This window comes from Eptesicus fuscus, chromosome 20, assembly GCF_027574615.1.
Source record: "Eptesicus fuscus isolate TK198812 chromosome 20, DD_ASM_mEF_20220401, whole genome shotgun sequence".
Classification (NCBI taxonomy): Eukaryota; Metazoa; Chordata; class Mammalia; order Chiroptera; family Vespertilionidae; genus Eptesicus; species Eptesicus fuscus.
Genome location: NC_072492.1, coordinates 8,567,246 through 8,589,266, shown reverse-complemented (window position 1 = coordinate 8,589,266; position 22,021 = coordinate 8,567,246). Strand labels below are relative to the sequence as shown.

Sequence of the window (22,021 nt, the reverse complement as noted above, 5' to 3'; positions counted from 1 at the left end):
ACGATGAACGTGTATCTTGGACATTTTTTTTTTCAAATTGGAACATTATTGTCTTTTAAGCCCAGAATCAAGCATGACTTGGAGGATGGGTGGGTCCTATATAGAATTTGCAAGTAAGTCCATTTCCTCATGTATGATCTTAATAATAATACAAAAAGAGGTATAAAAGCCATAATTGTTATGCAGGCTAAATGTACATTGGAACACTGAACTCCTTAAAGTAAATTTCACTTTAATGTCAACTAGATTTTTTTCCCCTTTTACCTCATCTAAATCTTGATCAAGAATTTCTGACTATCCAGAGGCCATTGTGTAAAGTAAAACACATGTATACCTCCTTTAACAAACATTTATAGAATACTTAAATTGTATTAAAGGCTATAAAAATAGAGACAAATTACCAGGCTCATTTTCACTCTCCTGAGTTATGATGGGTGCTAATACTTTTTGAGTGAAATATTTCCTGTGTCTCATGAAATAGTGTCTTGAGTAGCCCATGTAAAAAAGTTGCCATTTAAAACAGCATTGACCAGCAGAAATATAATGTGAGCCTCATAAGTAAAGTATTTTAGCAGTCACATTTAAAACAGTAAATAGAAACAGATAAAATGAACTTCCAATATGTTTTATTTACCCCAATAATATCTAACTATTTCAACATGTAATCAATATAGAAATTTTACAATTGTTATACTATATCTTTAAAATCTAGTGTATATTTTATACTTCAACCCATCCATTTGGATACTAACTTCATTGGAAATACTTGATCTATATTTAGATATAAAATTTGCAGTAGGTTCACATACTTATTCCAAGCATGCTTAAAACAAATGTTCTAAACATTGTAAGTTTTCTAATAGCTGAATTGATATGTTCTTAAATTAAAATGGAAAGAAAACTTCATCTAGATACATTTCAAGTGCTCAGTGCCACACGTGGGTGGTGGCTACTGTGTTGGAGAGGACAGCTCTAACATGGTCTCACCCCAGGGTTACTTTTTTAAAATATATTTTATTGATCTTTTACAGAGAGGAAAGGAGAGGGATAGAGAGTTGGAAACATCGATGAGAGAGAAACATCGATCAGCTGCCTCCTTCACACCTCCTACTGGGGATGTGCCTGCAACCAAGGTACATGCCCTTGACCGGAATCGAACCTGGGACTTTTCAGTCTGCAGGCTGACGCTCTATCCACTGAGCCAAACCAGTTAGGGCCCAGGGTTACTTTTGAAAATCATTTTTTTCAAGTGTGTATAGACTTCAGTCTTATTTTTCATTTATAGTGTAACTAATATTGTTCCCTTTTTGGTTCCAAATTCCGTTATCTAATTTTCCTTTCTTTCCAAGACATGCTTGCTTATTTGGTTCCTCTGGGGTTCTCATTTAATTCATGACACTGTACAGTTAAATGTAATGAGATTAGGTCAGGGAGACAGTCCCCTCTTGAACCTCTGTTTCTGTCATATTAACCAAGCCCTGCTTCCTTGTGTTTTAATCATGTGTAGTAGTAGCCCTTTGCAAGCACTTTACAGTTTCAGAGGGCTCTCATAATCTAGTTTGATCCTTCCAACTTTCTAAGTAGATCTCATTTTAATCCTGGGTTATAGATAAAGAAATAACCACCAGGAGGTTTTTTATATTTTCAAAGTCACATAGATAGTGAGGAAGCTGAGTTAGAATTCATATTTCTTAACTTTTTCCAACTGCCTTTTGTACTACACTATGACAATAGGAGGTCAGACCCAGACTCTTACTAGTCCCATCCAACCCTGTGTTGTACTGTAGTCAGCCTTAAAAAATTCCTGGGATTAAGAAAAAAAAATACATGTTTATAAAAATGGAATACTCTCATTTTAAGAACAGGATTCTTCATTTCATGTAAAGGACTGTCTTGCAGTGAGCTGGCCAGGCGGCATGCATCTCCTTGTTAATGTATATGTAGAGCCATGCAATAAATGGTAAAGTAGCAGTTACACTGGCAATAATGAACTGAATTCTCCCACCAATTCGATTCCTGTAAAGACACAAAAATTATCATAAATGAAAATCCAATAAAAATTATAGATTACCTTGGAAACAAGTATAAAGATAGAATTTGGTAAAATACATCATTACTTTTTTATATGATCCTTTCTAAAAAACACTGAACTATAACTTACTGATCTTATAAATTTATATATTCTGAATGCAAATCCTGGTTGCTTACATGTGTTGCAAATAGTTGTTCCCACTAAATGATGTCTTAGATAATTATTTGAGGAACTGAAGTGATTGACTAAATAAGCAATGTTAAAATTTATCTTCTTATGATTTTTGTGTCCTGTTTAAGAAAACTTCCCAGAGGTCTGGAAAATATTTAGTTATCTTTTCTTAAGTTTTACTGTTTTGCTTTCACATTGGATCTATAATCCACCTGGAATTGAGTTTTATAAAAGTTGTAAGGTAAGGGTTGTTTCACTTCTTTCCCTTATGCTATTCAATTGCTCCAGCATTGTTCATTGAAGACTGCCTTTCTTTGCTACCTGCAGGGCCATTGTGTCATAAGTCAAGCGTCTGTGTATGGATGGATCTCTTTCTAGATTCTATTTTGTTTCATTAATTTATCCTTTTGCTAGTAATAGATTTTAGCCTATACTGCCACTGGATAATTACTTAGGTCTTCCTTATTTCAATATTTAGGTCATCTTTAATTTCTCCTATAATATTTTATAGTTTTGTGTAGAAATATTTTGCATCTCTGCTAGATTTAGTCCTAAGGGATGTTAATTTTTTTATGTTATTATAAATGCTAACTTTGTGTTATTATTTTGTTACTTGCTGATAAAAGTACAGTTGATTTTAGTATATTGACCTAGTATCCAGCAATCATGTTAAAGTCACTTATACAAATAACTTTTTAGATTCTTTTTGATTTTCTATGTATGCCATCATGTCACCGTAAATAATAAACATTTATTTTTTCCTTCTCAGTCTTTGAGCCTTCTTTTTCTTCTTGCTTTATACTGGTTAGGACAGTAGCTAGAACAATGTTGAGTAGAAGTGTCAATAGTGACTAACCTCATCTCATCCCTGATCTCAGAGGGAAAGTTTCACCTGCTCACTATTACGTATCATGCTTTGGCATAAATACCCTTTATCATGTTACCTTCCCTTGTATGCCTATTTTCCAAGAGCTCTTACTATGAATGGATATTGAATTTTATCAGATGCTCTTTTTGTATAGATTGAGAAGATTGTTTTCTTTTATTCTGTTAATGTAGAAAGCATTGTAGTTCTTTAAATATTAAAACCATCTGTTTTCCTTGAATAAACACAGCCTGGTGGTTGGGTTATATATTGCAGGATTTAATTTGCTAATGTTTTGTTTAACATTTTTCCATCTGTGGTCATAAGTGAGATTGCCATGTAATTTCCTTTTGTTTTTTGTTTTGTATTATCAATTTTAGTATCAAGAATATTCTACCCTAATAAAATGAATTGGAAAGTGTTTCTTCTATTACTGTTCTCTGGAAGACTTTGACATTATTTCTTCCTTAAATGTTGGGTAGAATTCTCCAGTTATGCCATTTGGTCTAGTTTTCTTTTAGGAAAAATTATAATTATGGACTCAATTTATTTAATATTATGGGACTGTTCTGACTGATTACTTCTTGTGTCACTTTTGATAAACTGTATTTTTTAACAAATTTGTCCATTTTTGCCTACATTTTCAAATTTATTGGCAAAAAAATTGTTCATACTATCCACTTATGAGTTTTGCAATATATATTAGATATATAGTAACGTTCTGTTTTTCATCCCTGCTATTTGTTATTTGTGCCTGTTCTTCTTTGCTCTCTTATTATTTTGCCAGGGTTTACCAATTTTATAAATTATTTCAGAGAAAGAATATTTGACCTACTTAATCCTCTCTTTTATGTTGCATTTCATTGGTTTCTGCTTTTATGTTTATTTTCTTCCTGTTTCTTTAGGTTTAATTTGATGTTCTTTTTATAACTTCTTGAATTGGGGAATTCCTAAGTTTTTGGAAGCTTAGCTCATTGGTTTTGTACCCTTTTTTGTTTTTTAAATATACTTTTCTAAGCATGATTTTTAGCTGCATTCCACAAATTTTAATATATTACTCCGTTATGTTTAAAGTATCTACTAAAGTCCATGTAATTTCTTTTACCCAAATATTATTTGGTAGTTTATTTCCTAATTTCCAAGTATATAATAATTGTCTAATTATTATTTTTGTTAATGATTTCTAGCTTAATTTCTAGCTGCGGTCAAAGAACATTCTCTTACATTTTTGGGGTCTTCTTTCGTGGCTCAACCTCTAATCTTTTTGTAAATATTAAATGTGTATTTGAGAAGAATGTGAATTCTGCCATTCTTGATGCTAGTGTTCTGTATACATCCATTAGGTGAAGTTTCTTATTGTGTAGCTCAAATTGTTTGTATCCTTATCGAGTTTTGTTTTGTTTTCTTGTACTATTAGTTAGTGCCTGAAAGTCTCCCAAGATGATTGTCAATTTTTCAATGTTTCTCTTTATTCTGTCAATTTTTGTTTTATCTATTTTGAGGCTATGTTATTAGTTTTACACAAATTTAGAATTCTTAACTGTCTGATATAATGGTTTATTATACTTCCTGATTTAATGAATTTTTAGTCATTAAAAAGTGTCTTTCTTTGGCATCTTAAATCCAAATAATAGGTGGTGTTGAGATTACCAGATAGCCAAAAGGAAAAAAAGATAATGTTGGATCAGTTCTTTATACAATCATACTAGGATAAATTCTAAATACAGGGTGTCCCAAAAACATGTACACACACTTTAACAGCTGATAGCTCAATTGATGCTTCTTTCTTTTCAGCCAGAGTAAGCTTTGAACAAAGGAAATTCATCCTTAAATGCTACTGGAAGTTTGAAAATGCAGTTGAAGTACGAACACTGCCTTTTATATTTACTCAAACACCTCATGTCCCCCCAAAAAGATGTATACACACTTAACAGCTGATAACTCACTTAATTTTCACTCCTTTTTAGGTTTAACTGATATGAAATACTGCTTGAAGCCAGAGTAAGCTTTGAACAGTTTATCCACTAGACTTTTTTATTGAGATACATAAAGGATCAAGTTTATGGTACAAAACTGGCAACAGGTGATGAATTGAGGACGCACAAATACTGAGCAAAATGATTCTTGATGTTTGCTATTCCTTTGCTTTGCATTAGCAGTGCCTGGACCAGAATGGTCATCAGTTTGAAAACAGGCATTGACCAAAAACAATTATTCATTTCTATAGAGTTTTAAATTTAGAAAATGAACTATATATTAATAAACAGAGACTATAATCTTTCAGTGTGTATACACTTTGGGATACCCTTTAGATAAAAGATTTAAAGATAAAAATGAAACTATACATGTATTAGAAGAAAACTTACTATACTTTAGAAGAAAGAAAGATTTCCTATGACTCCAAATCCAAAAGCAATAAGGGAAACCATTGATATATTTGGTTACACTTAAAGCAAAGCATTTTCATGGCAAAGTAAAAGGATAAGAGACTGCAAAAGAAAAATTTCCAGCTTATATCACCAAGTGTTGATAGCCATAGTATATAAAGAGCTTCTAAAAATAGAGAATAATAACTTTAGAGAGAAACAGATTAAACCTATATTTCTCAGAGATTAACCAATATTTTATATGAAAAATGCAAATAGCTCTTAATCATATGCAAACATGCTCACCTTTGCTCATAATGCAAACTAAAACCACCCATTTCTCTCTCTAACCTGTTTGGTTCAGTGGATAGAGCGTTGGCCTGTGGACTGAAGGGTCCCAGGTTTGATTCTGGTCAAGGGCACATGCCTGGGTGGTGGGTTCAATCCCCAGTAGGGGCTGTGCAGGAGGCAATCAATCAATGATTATCATCATTGATTTTCTCTCTCTTCCTCTCTGAAATCAATAAAAATATATTTTAAAAATAAATCTACCTATTTCTCAATTATGATTAAAAATTCAAAATTTTGACAATATACTCTTAGAAATTATATTTAACACAAAAGATTGGATACTCTGGACCTATCAGCACATAACGAAAACTTGTATATACTACTGAGTGATCTTGAGCATATAGTGATGGAAAAATCAGAGAGGACATTGTATAATTCTCTAAGACAAGCAGCAATACAAACAAGTGCACATATTTGCTCTAAGAAACTATGAAAGGATAAGCCATAAAATTGAAAAAAAGTTCTACATGTAGATAAGGCATAGGGTTGGGGGACTAAGAAGCTAGAGTTCTTTGAATATACTTGGTTTTGTAGATTTGACTTGGGGGCCATGTAGATACTTCCTACCTTATAAAAGAGAAACATGCAAATTGACCGCACCTTCGCTACGCCCACAGCCAATCAGAGTGAACAAGATGGCAGTTAATTGGCATATGCGGGCACTGAGCGGCCTGGGTCCAGGAAACAGCCTCCGGACCCAGGCCGCTCCTAGCCTGTAGGCCTGTGCTTAGTTCCTGAGCGGCAGGGGTCCCAGAACGCCCCCTGGCCACTCGAAGCCTATGGGTGTAGGCGCCAAGCCACCTGGCGGGGCGGGACCATCCCCGTGTCGCTATAGCGACTCGGGGATGTTCCCACCCCACCCCAGCAGCTTGCAAAGGCTCCCACCCGAAGCTGCGGTTTGGGGCCACGCCCCCAGCCAGGTGCCCAGGACTGGGGGCTGGCTGCTGGCCTCGGGTGTGCTGAGACCCTGGCGGCCACTGCTGCGTGCTGCCCAGGGTCCCTGCATGCCCTGAGCCTGAGGCCCATAGTCAGGCTGGCTGCTGGCCTTGGGGTGTTTGGAGACGGGGATGTTCCTGCCCCGCCCCAGAGGCTTTCCAAGCTCCAGCACCAAGTGGTGGTTTGTGTCCATGCCCCCAGCCTAGCGCCCTCCACAGGGGGATGGCTGCTGGCCTCTGGGGTGTGCGAAGACCCCGGCAGCCACCACTGGGTGGCAGGGACACGCCCCTAGCCCAGTGGACACAACCCAGGGGCTGCATGAGCTGCAGAGGATACACCTTTAAAAAAAATTTTTTTATTGATTTTTTTTACAGAGAAGAGGGGAGAGGGATAGACAGTTGGAAATATCAATGAGAGAGAAACATCCATTAGCTGCCTCCTGCACAGTCCCCACTGGGGATGTGCCTCCAACCAAGGTACATGCCCTTAACAGGAATCAAACCTGGGACCCTTCAGTCTGCAGGCCCGTGGTCTATCCACTGAGCCAAACCAGTTTGAGAGTAAATACCTTTTCTGACAACTCATTGGCTAAGCTCCCTGTAGGCCTCCACCTGCAGTGTTCTTGGTAATTTGGGTTATAAGAATCCAAGAGGGTGATCTAGGGTTTTTCCACCACACTCTTGAAGGAAAAAATGAAGGTCCCTTGAGGGGTCCCAGATTGGACAGACTGCAGGCTGGGCTGAGGGACAACACCCCCCTGCTACCCTCCCCACCATGCACGAATTTCGTGCACCGGGCCTCTAGTTATATTATGAAACAAAATATATTTTTAATAAAGTTATCCCTAGAAATGAAAGTAAAATTAACTGTATTCCCTTGTTAGGGTTAGTACATAGAGTAACTATCTCAAGCAATTTGAATATACATCCCTTAGAGGGCTGTTTCAAAACAAAACAAAAATACTCCAAAAAAATCTTTAGTAATCATATTGTTATTCTAAGGTTGTGTTTGTATCATGGGATAAGGCAAATGAGTTATGTTGAGGATATTGGGATGAGATTTTTTTTTACAACAGTCTATGCGGTCTCCATTTTCGGTCCTCAGGTGTCAGGTTTCTCTCCTGCCATTGATTATTCAGCAAGTTTTTCTGTATTTTAGTTAAGATGAGATTTTTTTTACATGATTAAAAGGAATTGTAAGATTGCTGATAAGGTTAAATGAAAATTTGTGTTTTTAAATTTGGATTGCTGGGATTAGTAGAAACACATAAGATATTTTTAAGTATATATGTAAAACTAGAGGCCTGGTGCATGAAATTTGAGCATGGGGGGTGTCCCTCAGCCCCACCGGCACCCTCTTGCAATCCGGGACTCCTTGGGTAGGGTCCCTAGGCCTGGCCAGCGATCAGGGCCTATTGGGGCTTTCCTTCCCCCAGCTGCCGACAGCTTGACCTGCCCTGCAGCTGGACCTGCCCCTGCCGCTGCCACTGCTTGCCATCTGTGTGGTGCTGTACTCCCCTCCCCCGCCACTGGTCTCCTCTCTCTGCGGGTGGCAGGTGTGAGGTGCAATTGCTTGTCTGGCCTGTGTCTCCCTCTGCGGGGCGATTGCTGGCCAGCCCTGCATGCCCACCACAGCATCGCTGGCTGGTGGCCTGGGCTTCCCTCTGGGGATGCCAGGCCGGATGGCCTGGGCCTTCCTCTGCAGGGCAAATGATTGCAGGGCCCCCAGATAGATCACCGTGCAGAGGGAGTCCCCGCCCACCTGCCGCAGTGCCGCCAGCCAGGTAGCCTGGGCCTCCCTCTTTGGGGCGATCGGTTGCAGAGCTCTCCCATTGATTGCCCCGCAGTGGGTGGCCTGGGCCTCCCTCTGTGGGGCAATGGTGGGGCCCCCCTGACCAATTGCATTGCACCTGCCTTGGCTGGCCTGCTGCCAGTGCATGTCATCGTGTGGTTGTCTGGATGGTCATTCTGCTGTTTGGTCGTTCGGTTGATTTGCATATTATGCTTTTATTATTATAGATTATCTTTATTTATATAATATATATACATTACACGTAGATGAGAATTCCTTAGCTCTGTCCACTAAAAAGAATAATCGACCAATCCAGTAGCAACAAGCACTGCTTATGCCTGGATTGTGACCTCTAAATACCATTACCTACCAAAAATAACCAGGGCTTTCTTGGGAAAATGGTTGATTCCTGGTCTGGAGCTTAAAATGTACAACATTATCTTGGAACATTTTGTCATACCAAAAAACAATCAAAGATTACTATGATTATGTCAAAAAGAACTCAGGATCCAAACCTGAATAAGTGCCACTGGTTGAAGATGAACAGCTAAAGAATCAATAAAGATGATAACTTCGATGGACTGAAAAAACATAAACTATGTTGAAACCCATGACTTTTTAATGACACTACTAATAGAACATAAACAAAACTCATTGGTCACTTTTGGAAGATGCCCAGGCATGAAAGACTCATTATTTTAATAACTGATAAATTAAGAACTCCTTTTTTTCCTTTTCCTCTTACGATCTATATCTCAAAGAATTGGTAGGTGGAAGTTTCTCTTTATAGAAGTTTTCCAACTAATAATCAAGAAATGGTATAATTAGAATAGCATCATTTTTCAACTTGAATTAATGGGCTTAGGCAATAATCACAAAGACTATTAACATTACAAAGAAACAGCTAGGCATTATGTATATTATGATGGAAGTACATAATACTAGCCATGAAGTAGTTTTGCTTAGAAGTAGTAGTAATAATACCAGAATCTGGCCAGGTCTCTAGATCTAATCACAAATTTATTGGGAATATAGAGCACAGAGGAGTAGGCATTTACAGGACAGTTGGGGAACTATAAATATTGAATGGAAAACTCAGTTTTGACAAATTTTTATTTTTTGTGTGTGATGATGGTAGAGCCATTATTTTTTAAGTGCTTTTAAGGATACTGAAATATTTACAGATAAAACAATATTTCTCGGATTTATTTCAAAATAAGTGTGGAGAGGACAGTGATATAGATGAAGCAAGACTGGACTTATATTGAAAATTGTTTAAGGTAGGTAATAGGCACATCTAATTCACTATGTTTATTAGTCTCTCTGCTTTTGTATATGTTTGAATATATTTTTAAAATACATTTTATTGATTTTTTACAGAGAGGAAGGGAGAGGGACAGAGAGGTAGAAACATCGATGAGAGAGAAACATCGACCAGCTGCCTCCTGCACAACCTCTACTGGTGATGTGCCCGCAACCAATGTACATGCCCTTGACCGGAATCAAACCTGGAACCTTTCAGTCCGCAGACCAACGCTCTATCCACTGAGCCAAACCGGTTTTGGCTATGTTTGAATATTTTAAAATAAAAAAAATGTTTAGAGAAACCAAGATTGTGGCATAAGGTATACACCTGTACGTACTGACTCTCACAACCACACCAAAACTACAACTAAAAGACAAAACGACTATCACCCAGAACCACGGGAAAGCTGGCTGAGTAGAAGTTCTACAACTAGAAGGAAAGAAAAATAGCGCATTGAGACCGGATAAGATGTGCAGAGGCGTGGAAAAGCAGAAGTATGGAGGCACATGAATCAGGCTGGAGATACAAGCTCCCTACTGCTCTGAACTCTACTTTCCGGCGAGACTCTGGGGACCCAGATTCCTACAGGGAGAAGCTGGACTGTCTGGCATCAGGTTGGAAAGTGAGGGTGGCTTTCTTGCAGAGGCGCTCACAGGAATCATTGTTTACTGCACTGGGGCGCAGGGCGCGGGGACGCGGAGATGCAGAAGGGGCTAACTGGCAGCCATCGCTGTTTGCCACACCCTAGTGATTCCCTGAGACCCCGCCCAATTTACAAACCCACTGGAGCTGTGTGCAGCGGCTTTTGCATATGAATGGCCTGCCCTTTTGCAGCTTAACCTAATAAACTGCAGCTGGGTCAGACAGCTCCAAAACTTCCAAACCCCAAACAAAGAGGAGAAATCTGCAGATCTCCCTGTAACTCCAGCTGGGTGGCCTCAGACAGTAGCTGACTTGCCCCTCCTGGGAGATCCAGGAGCCAGTGTACCTAGTGGCCAGTGTGAGACAATACCAGATTTCAACTCCTCACATCCATAAGTGACACACTCAAGAGGCAGACTCAGTAGGCACCAAAGTCCCACTAAAGCAAGTCCTATCCCTTAAGGGTGTCTCCAGCTCAGCAGTTCTACCATTATAGACACAGCTGATCCTCACAGCCAATTGGCCTGGAGGTCAATTCCTCCCAGGGTATCAATAGCAATCAAGGCTTAACTACAACAAGACTGAGCACCCAGCCCACAAAGGGGTACACCAAGAGTGTCCACCGCAGGTGATAGGGGAGGCTGAGCCACTGGGCTCTATAGGTCACCTACCACACAAAGCCACTCCATCAAAACAGGGAAGCAGCCAAAATGTGGAGACAAAGAAACATGTCACGAATGAAAGAAATGGAGGAAAGCTAACTATTGGATATAGAGTTTAAAACCACAGTTATAAGGTTATTCAAGAATCTTCTAGAAACCTCTGAGGAACTTAGAGAGACCTTCAAGGATCTTAATGAGAATGCCAAAAAAATGGAAAAGGACCAGTCAGAAATTAAGCATACACTGTCTGAAATAAAGAATAATATATAGAAATTCAACAGTAGACTAGAGGACCCTAAGAATCAAACAAAAGATTTGAAATATGAGGAAGCAAAAAACACCCAACCAGAAAGACAAAAAAAAAAAAAAAAGAATCCAAAAATATGAAGATAGTTTAAGGAGCCTTTGGGACAACTTCAAGCGTACCAACATCTGAATTATGAGGGTGCAAGAAGAGAGAGAGCAAAATATTGAAAACCTATTAGAAGAAATAATGACAGAAAACTTTCCCTACCTGGTGAAAGAAATAGACTTACAAGTCCAGGAAGCACAGAGAACCCCAAACAAAAGGAATCCAAAGAGAACCACACCAAGACACATCATAATTAAAATGCCAAGGGCAAAAGACAAAGAGAATCTTGAAAGCAGCAAGAGAAAAACAGTTAGTTACCTACAAGGGAGTACCCATACGACTGTCAGCTGATTTCTCAACAGAAACTATACAGGCCAGAAGGGAGTGGCAAGAAATATTCAAGTCCAGCACGAACCTACAACCAAGATTACTCTACCCAGCGAAGTTATCATTCAGAATTGAAGGTCAGATAAAGAGCTTCTTCACAAACAAGAAAAAGCTAAAGGAGTTCATCACCACCAAACCAGGATTATATGAAATGCTGAAGGGTATTCTTTAAGAAGAGGAAGAAGAAGAAAAAGGTAAAGATAACAATTATGAACAACAAAGTGACAACAAATACATATCTATCAACAAGTGAATCTAAAAATCAAGTGAATAAAAAATCTGATGAACAAAATAAACTGGTGAATATAATAGAATCAGGGGCATAGAAATGGAGTTGACTGACAATTCTCGGGGAAGGATATGTGAGAGGTGTGGGAAGAGATTGGACCAAAATCTTACACCTATGGCCCTGACCAGTTTGGCTCAGTGGATAGATCATTGGCCTGCGGACTGAAAGGTCCCAGGTTCAATTCCGGTCAAGGGCATACACCTTGGTTGCGGGCACATCCCCAGTAGGAGATGTATAGGAGGCAGCTGATCGATGTTTCCCTCTCATCGATGTTTCTAACTCTGTCCCTCTCCCTTTCTCTCTGTAAAAAAATTAATAAAATACATTTTTTTAAAAAAAATCTCACACCTATGGACGAGGACAGTGGCGGGAGGTAAGGGCATGGGGTGGGGGGGGATCGGATGGAGGGGAGCTATGGGGGGAAAAAGGGAACATCTGTAATAATCTGAATAAAGATTTATTTTAAAAAATGTTTAATCACCAACAAGTCCTTTTTCTGTAATGCTGCCCTTAAAGTCTACTTTTTAAAATTGATGTACTAACTTTCATTTGATTGGTATTTGGATCGTGTATTTTTTCCATCTTTTGACTTTCAGTCTTTCTGTATCTATATACTTAAGGGGTGAATTTTATAAGTAGTGTTTTGTGGGTTTTTAATCTTTTTATCCATGTTGAAAATCTTGAACTTTTAATTGGAATATTTAGAATATTTACATTTAACGTGATTTCTCATATACTTGGGTTTCTCTAAACATCTGCTTCCTATTTTTCCCATCTGTTCTATCTTTTTCCCCTTCTCTTTTCCTGCCTTCAATAATCATTCTTTTATTTTAGTGGTTACCCTAAGGATTACCACATGAATTCTTGACTTATCAAAGTCTAATATAAATTGGTATTACTTCCTAGATAATTTAAGGATCTTAGAATACTATACCTTCATTTATCCCCTTCTAACATATGCTATGCTTGTCGTGCATTTTTATTCTTTATATGTTTAAGCCCACAAAATACTATTACTGTTTTATAAAGTTAATATTCATTTATATGTACTCACACTTTTAAAAAATTTGCTCTTCATTCTTTCCTAAATCTCCAAGCTTCCTTCTGAGATCATTTTTCCTTCTTTCTGAAGAACACCCTTTACGCTAGCAACTCCATATGATTACACTGGGCCATGTAGGAAACTGGTATTCCTGATTAAATGATCATGAAACTTTGAATCAACTATTAGCTTTCCTTAGGGAAGGAAATTTTTATTTCAAAAGATAACTGTTTTTATTTGTGTTTCAATATTCTCACTAACCTACTTGAACTGATCAACCTTGAACACATCTGATTTGAAAACTTACTTTGATAAATTGTGGCATAGGCTCATCCATGCTATGATAAGCACCAGACCAAACAGCTCCCTATAAAAGAACATACATTTCATCTTTGTGACATGGCCGCAAGTGAGATGCATATCACCTCATTATTTTCATGACACGTGATTTCTGCTTGTTGAATGGCTTCCCCCAAGATATATAGCATCTATATAATATTTTTCAAGTCTGGTATGATTTAAAAATTACTTTTTTCTCCGTTTAAATTCCTATGTAAAAATAAATTCCATTTTATAAAGCAGATATGAACTTCATGGCTGTACCCCAACTTAGAAGTGAACAACAAAACCAATAAAACAGAACCACAGCTAAATCACTTCATGTCACTGGGTGGAATACTACAACCAAGAAAATTTCAACTTGATCAGGTATTCTTTTTACATTGTCTTAGAGTGCGCGGTGTTAGGTTGAGCACAAATGGTTTGAGCACATGTTGCAGAGATCAGGCCACATCTTTGTGAAGATAAATGATTTGTAGTGAGCCAGACTAATGCTAGAAATAGATGTTAAAAGCACTTGTTTTTTTGTGTGTTTTTTTTCAGAGAGTAGAAGATATTTGTATTTGGCCATAGTACCACTGGAAACCCCACTTTGAGTTCACCGTACCTTGTAGGCATCAAGTTGGTGGAGGTGATTCAACTCATTTGGTTTACATTCCCACTGACTGACCCAACCTGATCCAGTTTTCCAAGGACTAGGACCTATAACGTAGCAGTACTTCACCAGTGATACTAAAAGGTCTCTAAAATCTTCGTATTGCAGATGTTAGCAGTGGGATAAAAAGTAAAGGAATCTGGCTGTTAGGCCAGGAGGGAGGCAGCAAAGGGAGAGTTGATAAGAATGAATGCCCGGGACAAAGGGAGATGCCATGAGATATACCGGGCCAAGTGGAACCAGGTTGACCTCTGAGGTGGCTGGTCACACTTGTAGATAAGAGTTTGGCTTGACCCAGAACTGAATCAGTGCTGACGGAGTTTTCACCTGATTAGATTGGACTATTATCTTTGCTCATTGTAAGGGGCCAAGGTCCACTGCCTGATGGTAATGTAATATGCAGTGCTGCCTGGGAAGTGATCATGAAGTGGGCTAGATGGTGCTGGGTTTAAGTACTGGTTCCATCATTTCTTCATTTTCTTCAACTTGTAATGGAGATTATACCTTCCCTGCTTTTCATACTGTAGTTTGAGATATGCACAAATAAGGGGTTGAGAAGGATCAGGTTTTCTCCTTCCCACTTCTCCCAGAGAGCAAAGGTCAGTGCTCACCTGCCTTCTTCCTCGTGTAAGATGTTCCACTGTGTATAAAACATGAGGTAGTATGCCAAGGTGGCAGCATACACCACACAAAGGATCACGTGGATTGCTGAGACACTCTTCCAAAGGAGGTTACCTGAAAACCAATCACGGAATCACATTCCAGAGAAAAATGGTCTGTGTGTGCTTTGCTGTTGTCTGCTTTCAGACAAAGCACTCAGGATAGGCTGGGTTTGGTTTGGTTTGTTTTGTTTTTGAGGGACATCATGGACGTTAAAGCCGTAATTATAAACTTAGATGGACATTTATTATTTTTGTTGCCCAGCACTCCTTTTTCTGTGATGACTACCCTAATTTTCCTTGAAAATCCATCCTTCCCACACCCCAGCCATATGGACCTAAGCTAGGTCAGTCAATATGTTTCATTCAAGCTCAGAATGAACAGATGACAAATCAGGGCCAACAACTCAATTCTTGAGACTCCTGTGACTACATCAGGGAAGTTGGTTCTATCTTCTGTGGGACTTAGTGTAGTGAAGATGTGAACTTGGCACTGCTGGCTACTACGTGGGGCCCAAGACTGAAGTCAGTGCAATTGATGGAACTGAGAGTAGAGAAGTTTGAATTCTAAGCCCAGTGCCCGAAGCTAGCACCCTTTACCTTGCCAGTAAAGTATCCCAGTACATCTACTTTTTAGCTTGGAGCCCATTTGAGTTTAGTTTTTTTCTTTGCTTGCAATGACTGGAGCCCTAACACACTTTAACCTTTTGCACTCGGATGTCGAGTGTGACTTGACACGGTTAGCATCGAGATTAAAATTACTCTTTGAATGTATCAATAATTTGAAATATAAAAAAATCCAAATAAATAAGTTTGTATGAAAAGAAACTCCAGTTTTTTATTCTACTGCCACACTTTGTAAAATCTGGGGTATTTGAAAAATTAAATCCCGAGTAGAATAAAGGAATCGAGAAAAAAGCAAGCGAGTGCAAAGGGTTAAAGATATAGACAGGAAAAAAAAAAAAAGATATAGACAGAGCTCTAGGGGCTTATACAAGGAGCCCATGCACCTGGGGACAGGAGTTTTCCCCACCCAGGTGAGACTCAGTTTTTATTCTGAGGCCCTGAGAACTCCCAAGTCCTACGAGTAGAAGCTGTTTTAAAGAAAGTAAAGAATAACTTGCACGATAATATTCCCCATTAATAAGAAAATGATAGTCAATAATGTATTTTTTTCCTAAGGCACTGCTTTATAGTATACAATTGTCCAACTTAAGGTTTGTTGAGAGTTTTTAGGGCCATAAAAGGCAAGCAGCTACGTTTTGCCCACAATTGAGGAAGGTGCCCTATGGGCAATACAAACCAGCTATTTTGAGTCAATTATTTACATGTATACCCACCTGGGATAGATATATATGTAAGGAGTCCACGAAGCAGGTTACAGAGTAAATATATGGTAAAACTCTGTTTTTTCATTGATTAATTCACAAGCACTTTTTTAAGTATCTCCATTCAGACTCTAAAGTTCATACCTGTGACACGAGGGTTAAGTCCAACAAGCAAGATCAGCACTGCAGGAATCATATACATAATCTGTTAGCACAGAGAGAGGAAGTCACTTGGGTTAAGTATTGAAGTCAAGAAAGACATCAGTGGCCATCACAGTACACGATTTACCGTAGGTTTCAGTGGTAACCTCTGTTTTTATGGCACTTACCATGTCAGGTTGTAATGTTATCTGCCTTCCTTGTAGATCGAGGCTATACCAGGAAAGGCGTATTCATTTTTCAGCTCTGGTATTGAGCAGAGTCTTGATCTAAGACACACTGACCTCCTAATCTCTCCCAAGCAACATCCATGCCCAAATGGCCCTTCCCCACTTGCATTAAAGAAAATGCTCTTTGACAAGTAGGGCAGGGGGAGCCACAATCAGCTAGGTGGCCCTGCTGGGTCTGGCACCATGGACTATCCAGCCCAACATTCCATCTCTGCTTTTGAGACCAGAGAAAGTTCCCTAACAGTCGATCAGATGTGCCCAGGCTCTTCATCTTAGAAACTGATGATAAGTTGGTTTGGAGTTTGGAAGACTGGCCCTGAAGGGGCCCTATTTTCAAGCCTCATTCATAGCAAGCAGACCTGCTATTTCATGTGTGCTGTGGGAAGAGGGCAAGTAAGGAGATGGTGGGTTTATAAGAAACGTGGTCTTTCCCAGGACAAGTAAGGAGATGGTGGGTGTATAAAAACATGGGTTTTCCCAGAAACATAGTTGCTTCACTGCATTAATTGTGATCCTTACGACAGAACGTTTAGTTTATTTAGAAGTTGTCAGAGCTGTACGTTTTAAGTGATTTGCTGACACTAAAAACATGTCTGTCTGGAACCTGGAGAGAGAGCGTCTAGATTATAGTTGTTTGTCTTTCCTACTCCCTCCCTAATGATTACTGGTGTATTAGCCAAAGTAGGCAGGTCATCTCTCACAGGTGGGCAGTCATGCTGAGGGCTAGCCCAGTGCTTCCCATACTTTAATGTGCATGTGCATTACCTGGAAATCTTATTAAAATGTAGGTCTGATTCTAAGTTCTGGGGTAGGGCCCAAGATTCTGCTTCTCTAATTAGCTCCCAGGGGCGGTGCTGCTGCCGTTCCAAAGGCCACACTGAGAGCAGCGAGGGGCCGGTTTTCCCACTCTGAAAAACCACGTGGCTGAGCCACCGAGAGGGAGAGAAACTGAGCACACACAGGCCGGACAGGATTTCATTGTGTTTCTATAGGAAATGTTTGGCAGAGATGTTTAAAATGTGTACTCAAATATATCATGTTTTTGTGACTAACAGAGTAAAGTAAGATCCTATTTCAGTATACGGTAAACATATGAACCAAGTAACCCTTAAAATTAAGTAATGGCTTCCCATGGCCATTGTGCCCTGTTAATCCTCACTGAAGTTATTTTCTCTGTCTTGAATGAGATTTTTGGAGGGCAGAGAGACTAAAAATAACTGTTTTTAGTAACAGGTAAAAACAAAGCACAGTATAAATAATAACTCAGTAGAACCCATTTTAATAGTCTTTTTCTGTTGGTGGATTTTTTAAACTAAGGCATCATACTATTTATTCACAATATTTAGTTTAATTCAGCATATCATCATTGAGTCCCTTGGCAGTCGTTCCTAATACTGCCTCCCTTGTTGCCTTGCCACTGTAAGAATGGAAACGCCTGCTTGTTTTCCCAGCCCCTTTTGGCAGCAAGGGGTGATCACATTCCAGCACTGAAATGGAAAGTCTAGGGCAAAGCTGATGCTTAAAGTACTTAACAACCAATATGCATGGATGCTGACTAGTCAGAATGGATCCCAGCCCATAAGCCATATTTGGGTGTACAGACTAAATAGCCTGCCTGAGGGCTCCTTGGGAAACATTTCTTCCCGGATAAAAGGGCAGAAAGCACAGGACAAACACTCCTTTTGCTCTTGCCTTGTTTCTTCCTACATGGGATGCTCTTGTCTGGGGATGAGGCGTTGGGAGTCACAGCAGCCATTCTGTAAACATGAGAGGGTGTAGCACACATTGAGGAGCGGACAAGAGACAGAAAGCCCAGGCCCTTGATGCTGTTGACCATTAAGTAGCTGCCTCTGCACTTCTTTTAAGTGAGAAATTCTTTATTGTTATAAACTGATGCTAGTCAGGATTTCTATTATTTTCACCTGCGTGTATCTTGATACAAGTATGCTTCATGAGTAAAATGAAGTAGGGAACATAGAAATGAGGAAGGTGCAGTACAAGCCCCAGGGCCCAGTAGCATAGTATTGATCTGTGCATGCATTTATTCTTTCATTTATTCAAGAGTCAATAAGAGAAGGACTGCTATAAGAAGGCACTATGTTAGGCTGCCTGAGGACACCAAGAAGAAAGTACTGGCCCCTGTCCTCCTGGGAGTTGGTACGTAGAGAGTCAACTCCAATGCAAAGAAAAATGCATAGTGCTACAATAAAGGCTCAAAGGAGGAGGGCTGGAACCTACAGGAAAGGAAGAGAATTTTTGGGTAAGTTAGACTTTGAAGCTTGAGTAGAGTATGACATGCAGGAATTTTAGGCCCAAGGCACAGTAACTATTATAGGTGGACTGGGCTTCCAAGACCAAGCTGAAAGGTGGGTTGAGGCCAAATTGTGATGGGCCTTGAATGCCAAGTTGGAGTTTCAACTTGGACATCTTGAGAAATGACAAAAGTTTTCTAAGTTGGAAGCAAAACTTTGGAAGTTTTTCAGTAGAAGAGATTAGAGGCAGCTAGAAGAATTAGGAAGATATGAGGGTCCGTGTGGGAGGTAATGGAGACTAAACTGGGAATGAGGGAGGATGTCTGTGGGGACATGGTGTTTATTATTCATATTATGGCATCTAAGCATGAAATGAGCTAAAATGTACAGGTTCTGTACAGATAAGCAATTAGACTTACACTGGGTTTTCTGTTGTTGCTGGACTGCTTTGTTTGTTTTACAACAGAGAAATGTTTGAGATGACAGGTTTTGAGCAAGGATGACTCAGAGAATGATTCTGCTGATAACAGAGATTGATGAGTCATAAAGAGGAGTGGGCTTCAGTGGAAAGATGCTGGGTAGGGCCTTGGGTCTATTTGAGGACCCAGTGTGACATACAGGTGAGTATATCTAGCAGTCTTTTGTACTTTCACCATTAGCTGCATATTTGAGACTTGTCTGCAGAGAAATAATATTTGGAACTCAGGATGCAGGCTAGAAGAGGCAATTTTATTTGATGCAGGGACATGTGAATCTGGACAATATGAGAATATAGTTCTGCTGAAACCGGTTTGGCTCAATGGATAGAGCGTCGGTCTGCGGACTGAAAGGTCCCAGGTTCGATTCCGGTCAAGGGCATGTACATTGGCTGCGGGCACATCCCTGGTAGGGGGTGTGCAGGAGGCAGCTGGTCGATGATTCTCTCTCATCGATGTTTCTAGCTCTCTATCCCTCTCCCTTCCTCTCTGTAAAAAATCAATTATATATATATATATATATATATATATATATATATATATAGAATATAGTTCTGCACTAAAAAACTGACTTAGAATTTTACATTATAATTCCAAATGCTTTCACTTGTTGCTAATCTGTACATGGTTGACATTATTCCAAAGCCTAAAATCATCTCATCAGTGATATTGTAGTCTTATATATCTGTATTGAAAGAAATTGGGCATAATCTAGATATTTCAGAAAATGTGTGGAATGATTCCCCCTCTCTACCCCCCCCCCCCCAAATGGTTTAGAGCAGTGGTTCTCAACCTTCCTAATGCCGCGACCCTTTAACAGTTCCTCATGTTGTGGTGACCCCCAACCATAAAATTATTTTCGTTGCTACTTCATAACTGTAATTTTGCTACCGTTATGAATCGTAATGTAAATATCTGATATGCAGGATGTCTTAGTGAAGGGGTCGCGACCCACAGGTTGAGAACTGCTGGTCTAGAGACTGGTTCAATGTATACTGTAGGTGTAATGGGCTTTAGTTATTTCCTATAAATATAACTTACTGAACTAGCACAAACCTTAAGCCTGCCTTTTCTGTTAAATGTTTGTTGGAGTCTCTGGGTAGAACTCAGAAAGAGTGGTTCAGTTGACCTTGAGAGTTCTCCTCTGTGTCAAAAAAGTGTCCTCAGTTGGGCCATTTTATTCAAAAGGGATACTGCAGGAAGACCCCTATGTCTCTGGGAAATTCCGAGTTCACATACCATACCTTATTACTTGGACCCATTTTCCCCTAATATTTTAGGGGAAAGAGCTTACAAAGGATTTGATTTCTACATATGTAAGTGCACAACGGGGAGGAGGTGGTAGCAAATAGATAATATTGTGTGTTTGCTGCAATCCACAGCTCTTTCAGATGGGGGACAGCAGCTCATACTCACCATCCAGAGTTCTGCGTCTGGATCATTCACCTGGAATTCAAAACATCAGACTTAATGTAAGGTTCCAGTCTCAGGTCTGCTCTTGGATTAGTCTGTCATTTGTTACCTGGCAAACGCTGCAACAGGCACCCAGTGGGCACTCATTTACATATTCTGGTTTGAACAGGAGGAAGACACAGCCTGGCATATCACAGTGGGCGAAGGGCCTTCTGGCTGAGCACAGCACAGCGGGTGGTCTGCAATCCATTCACGCTTTGAACCCCAAAGAAGAGCAACCTAGAAGGATTATTGTTCTGGGCGGGCCCTCGCGTCTCAAGGAACCAGAGGAGGGGCCGGTAGGGGCTTGAAGGCCTCATCGTGCTCTAAAGGGTTTTGTTCCCAGGTCCTGAATTCGGTTCAGTCTCATCCAGTGGTCGGATATTAAGAAAAGCGCCGGGCTGCTTCTGCTAAGAAGTGACACCAGCGTTTGAACGGGGTGGGATGCTGTCCTAGTAACAGGTAGGAGAGGCCTAGGCCCTAGCGGGTCTGGAAGCAAAACACCCAATCCCCGTTGGTCTACACGGCAGGCCCACCCGGCCAGGAACCTGGAGCCCGGCGTCCTCTCCCACCGCCTTCCACCCTCCGCCCGCCGCCCGCCGCCCGCCGCCCGCCTCCGGGGCCGGGGGCTGACCTGTACCAAGGCCGCCAGCGCGAAGAAGGCTGCCATCAGCACATTGCAGGCCCTCCACAGGACGGGCGCCCACCGGCCTCTGAGCGCCATAGCTGAGCTGGAGCGATCAGCGGGTCGAGGGCGCCGGGGGCGGGGCCAGAGTGATGGGCGGGGACGCGGGCGCCATGGGCGGGGCCGGAGCGATGGGCGGGGCCGGAGCGATGGGCGGGGCAGCGGGCGCCATGGGCCGGGCAGCGGGCGCCATGGGCGGGGCCGCGGGAGATGGACAAGCCCTGCCTGGCCAGGTCCAGGGACCAGCAGGGCTGCAGGTGCACCCGTGCACCGGTGGGGAAGCAGGGTTACTTCATTTGTACTCATTCCCCCATCGCTCCTCCCAAATCGCGGCCTGGGAAGCTGTAGGTGTCCCCATTTCTGATGGGAAAGTAAGCCCCAGAGGGGGTCGGTCAACTCCGGGCTTACTCTTGGGCTTACTAGCCTGGATTCAGATCAGTAGCCCCAAATATCAGGGCTACATTGGAATTAGCCCTTTTTGCCTCCTTATCCCCGCCCCCCCCCCCCCCACGTGCATTTGGTAGTGGAGTCATAACATGACGCAGGCTGATAAGTATAGCTAGCAAAAATCTGGCTTGATGGGGCTTTCCCATA

General features: G+C 40.7%; 1 protein-coding gene across 2 annotated transcripts; it reads right to left on the bottom strand.

Annotated features, from left to right (window-relative positions):
* Positions 1-994: 994 nt before the first annotated feature.
* Positions 995-21,496, bottom strand: TMEM220 (transmembrane protein 220). Of its 2 annotated transcripts, XM_008153582.3 has the most exons (6): positions 21,377-21,496; positions 20,707-20,736; positions 16,318-16,378; positions 14,798-14,921; positions 13,500-13,559; positions 995-2,016 (listed from the first exon to the last, which is right to left on the bottom strand). In XM_008153582.3, the coding sequence occupies exons 1-6, from the start codon at positions 21,464-21,466 to the stop codon at positions 1,872-1,874; spliced, it is 510 nt and encodes a 169-aa protein (XP_008151804.2). In that variant the 5' UTR covers positions 21,467-21,496; the 3' UTR covers positions 995-1,871. The 2 variants fall into 2 exon arrangements, with proteins under 2 accessions (XP_008151804.2, XP_027984079.2); XM_028128278.2 differs by lacking the exons at positions 13,500-13,559; positions 20,707-20,736.
* Between the last annotated feature and the right edge of the window lie 525 nt (positions 21,497-22,021).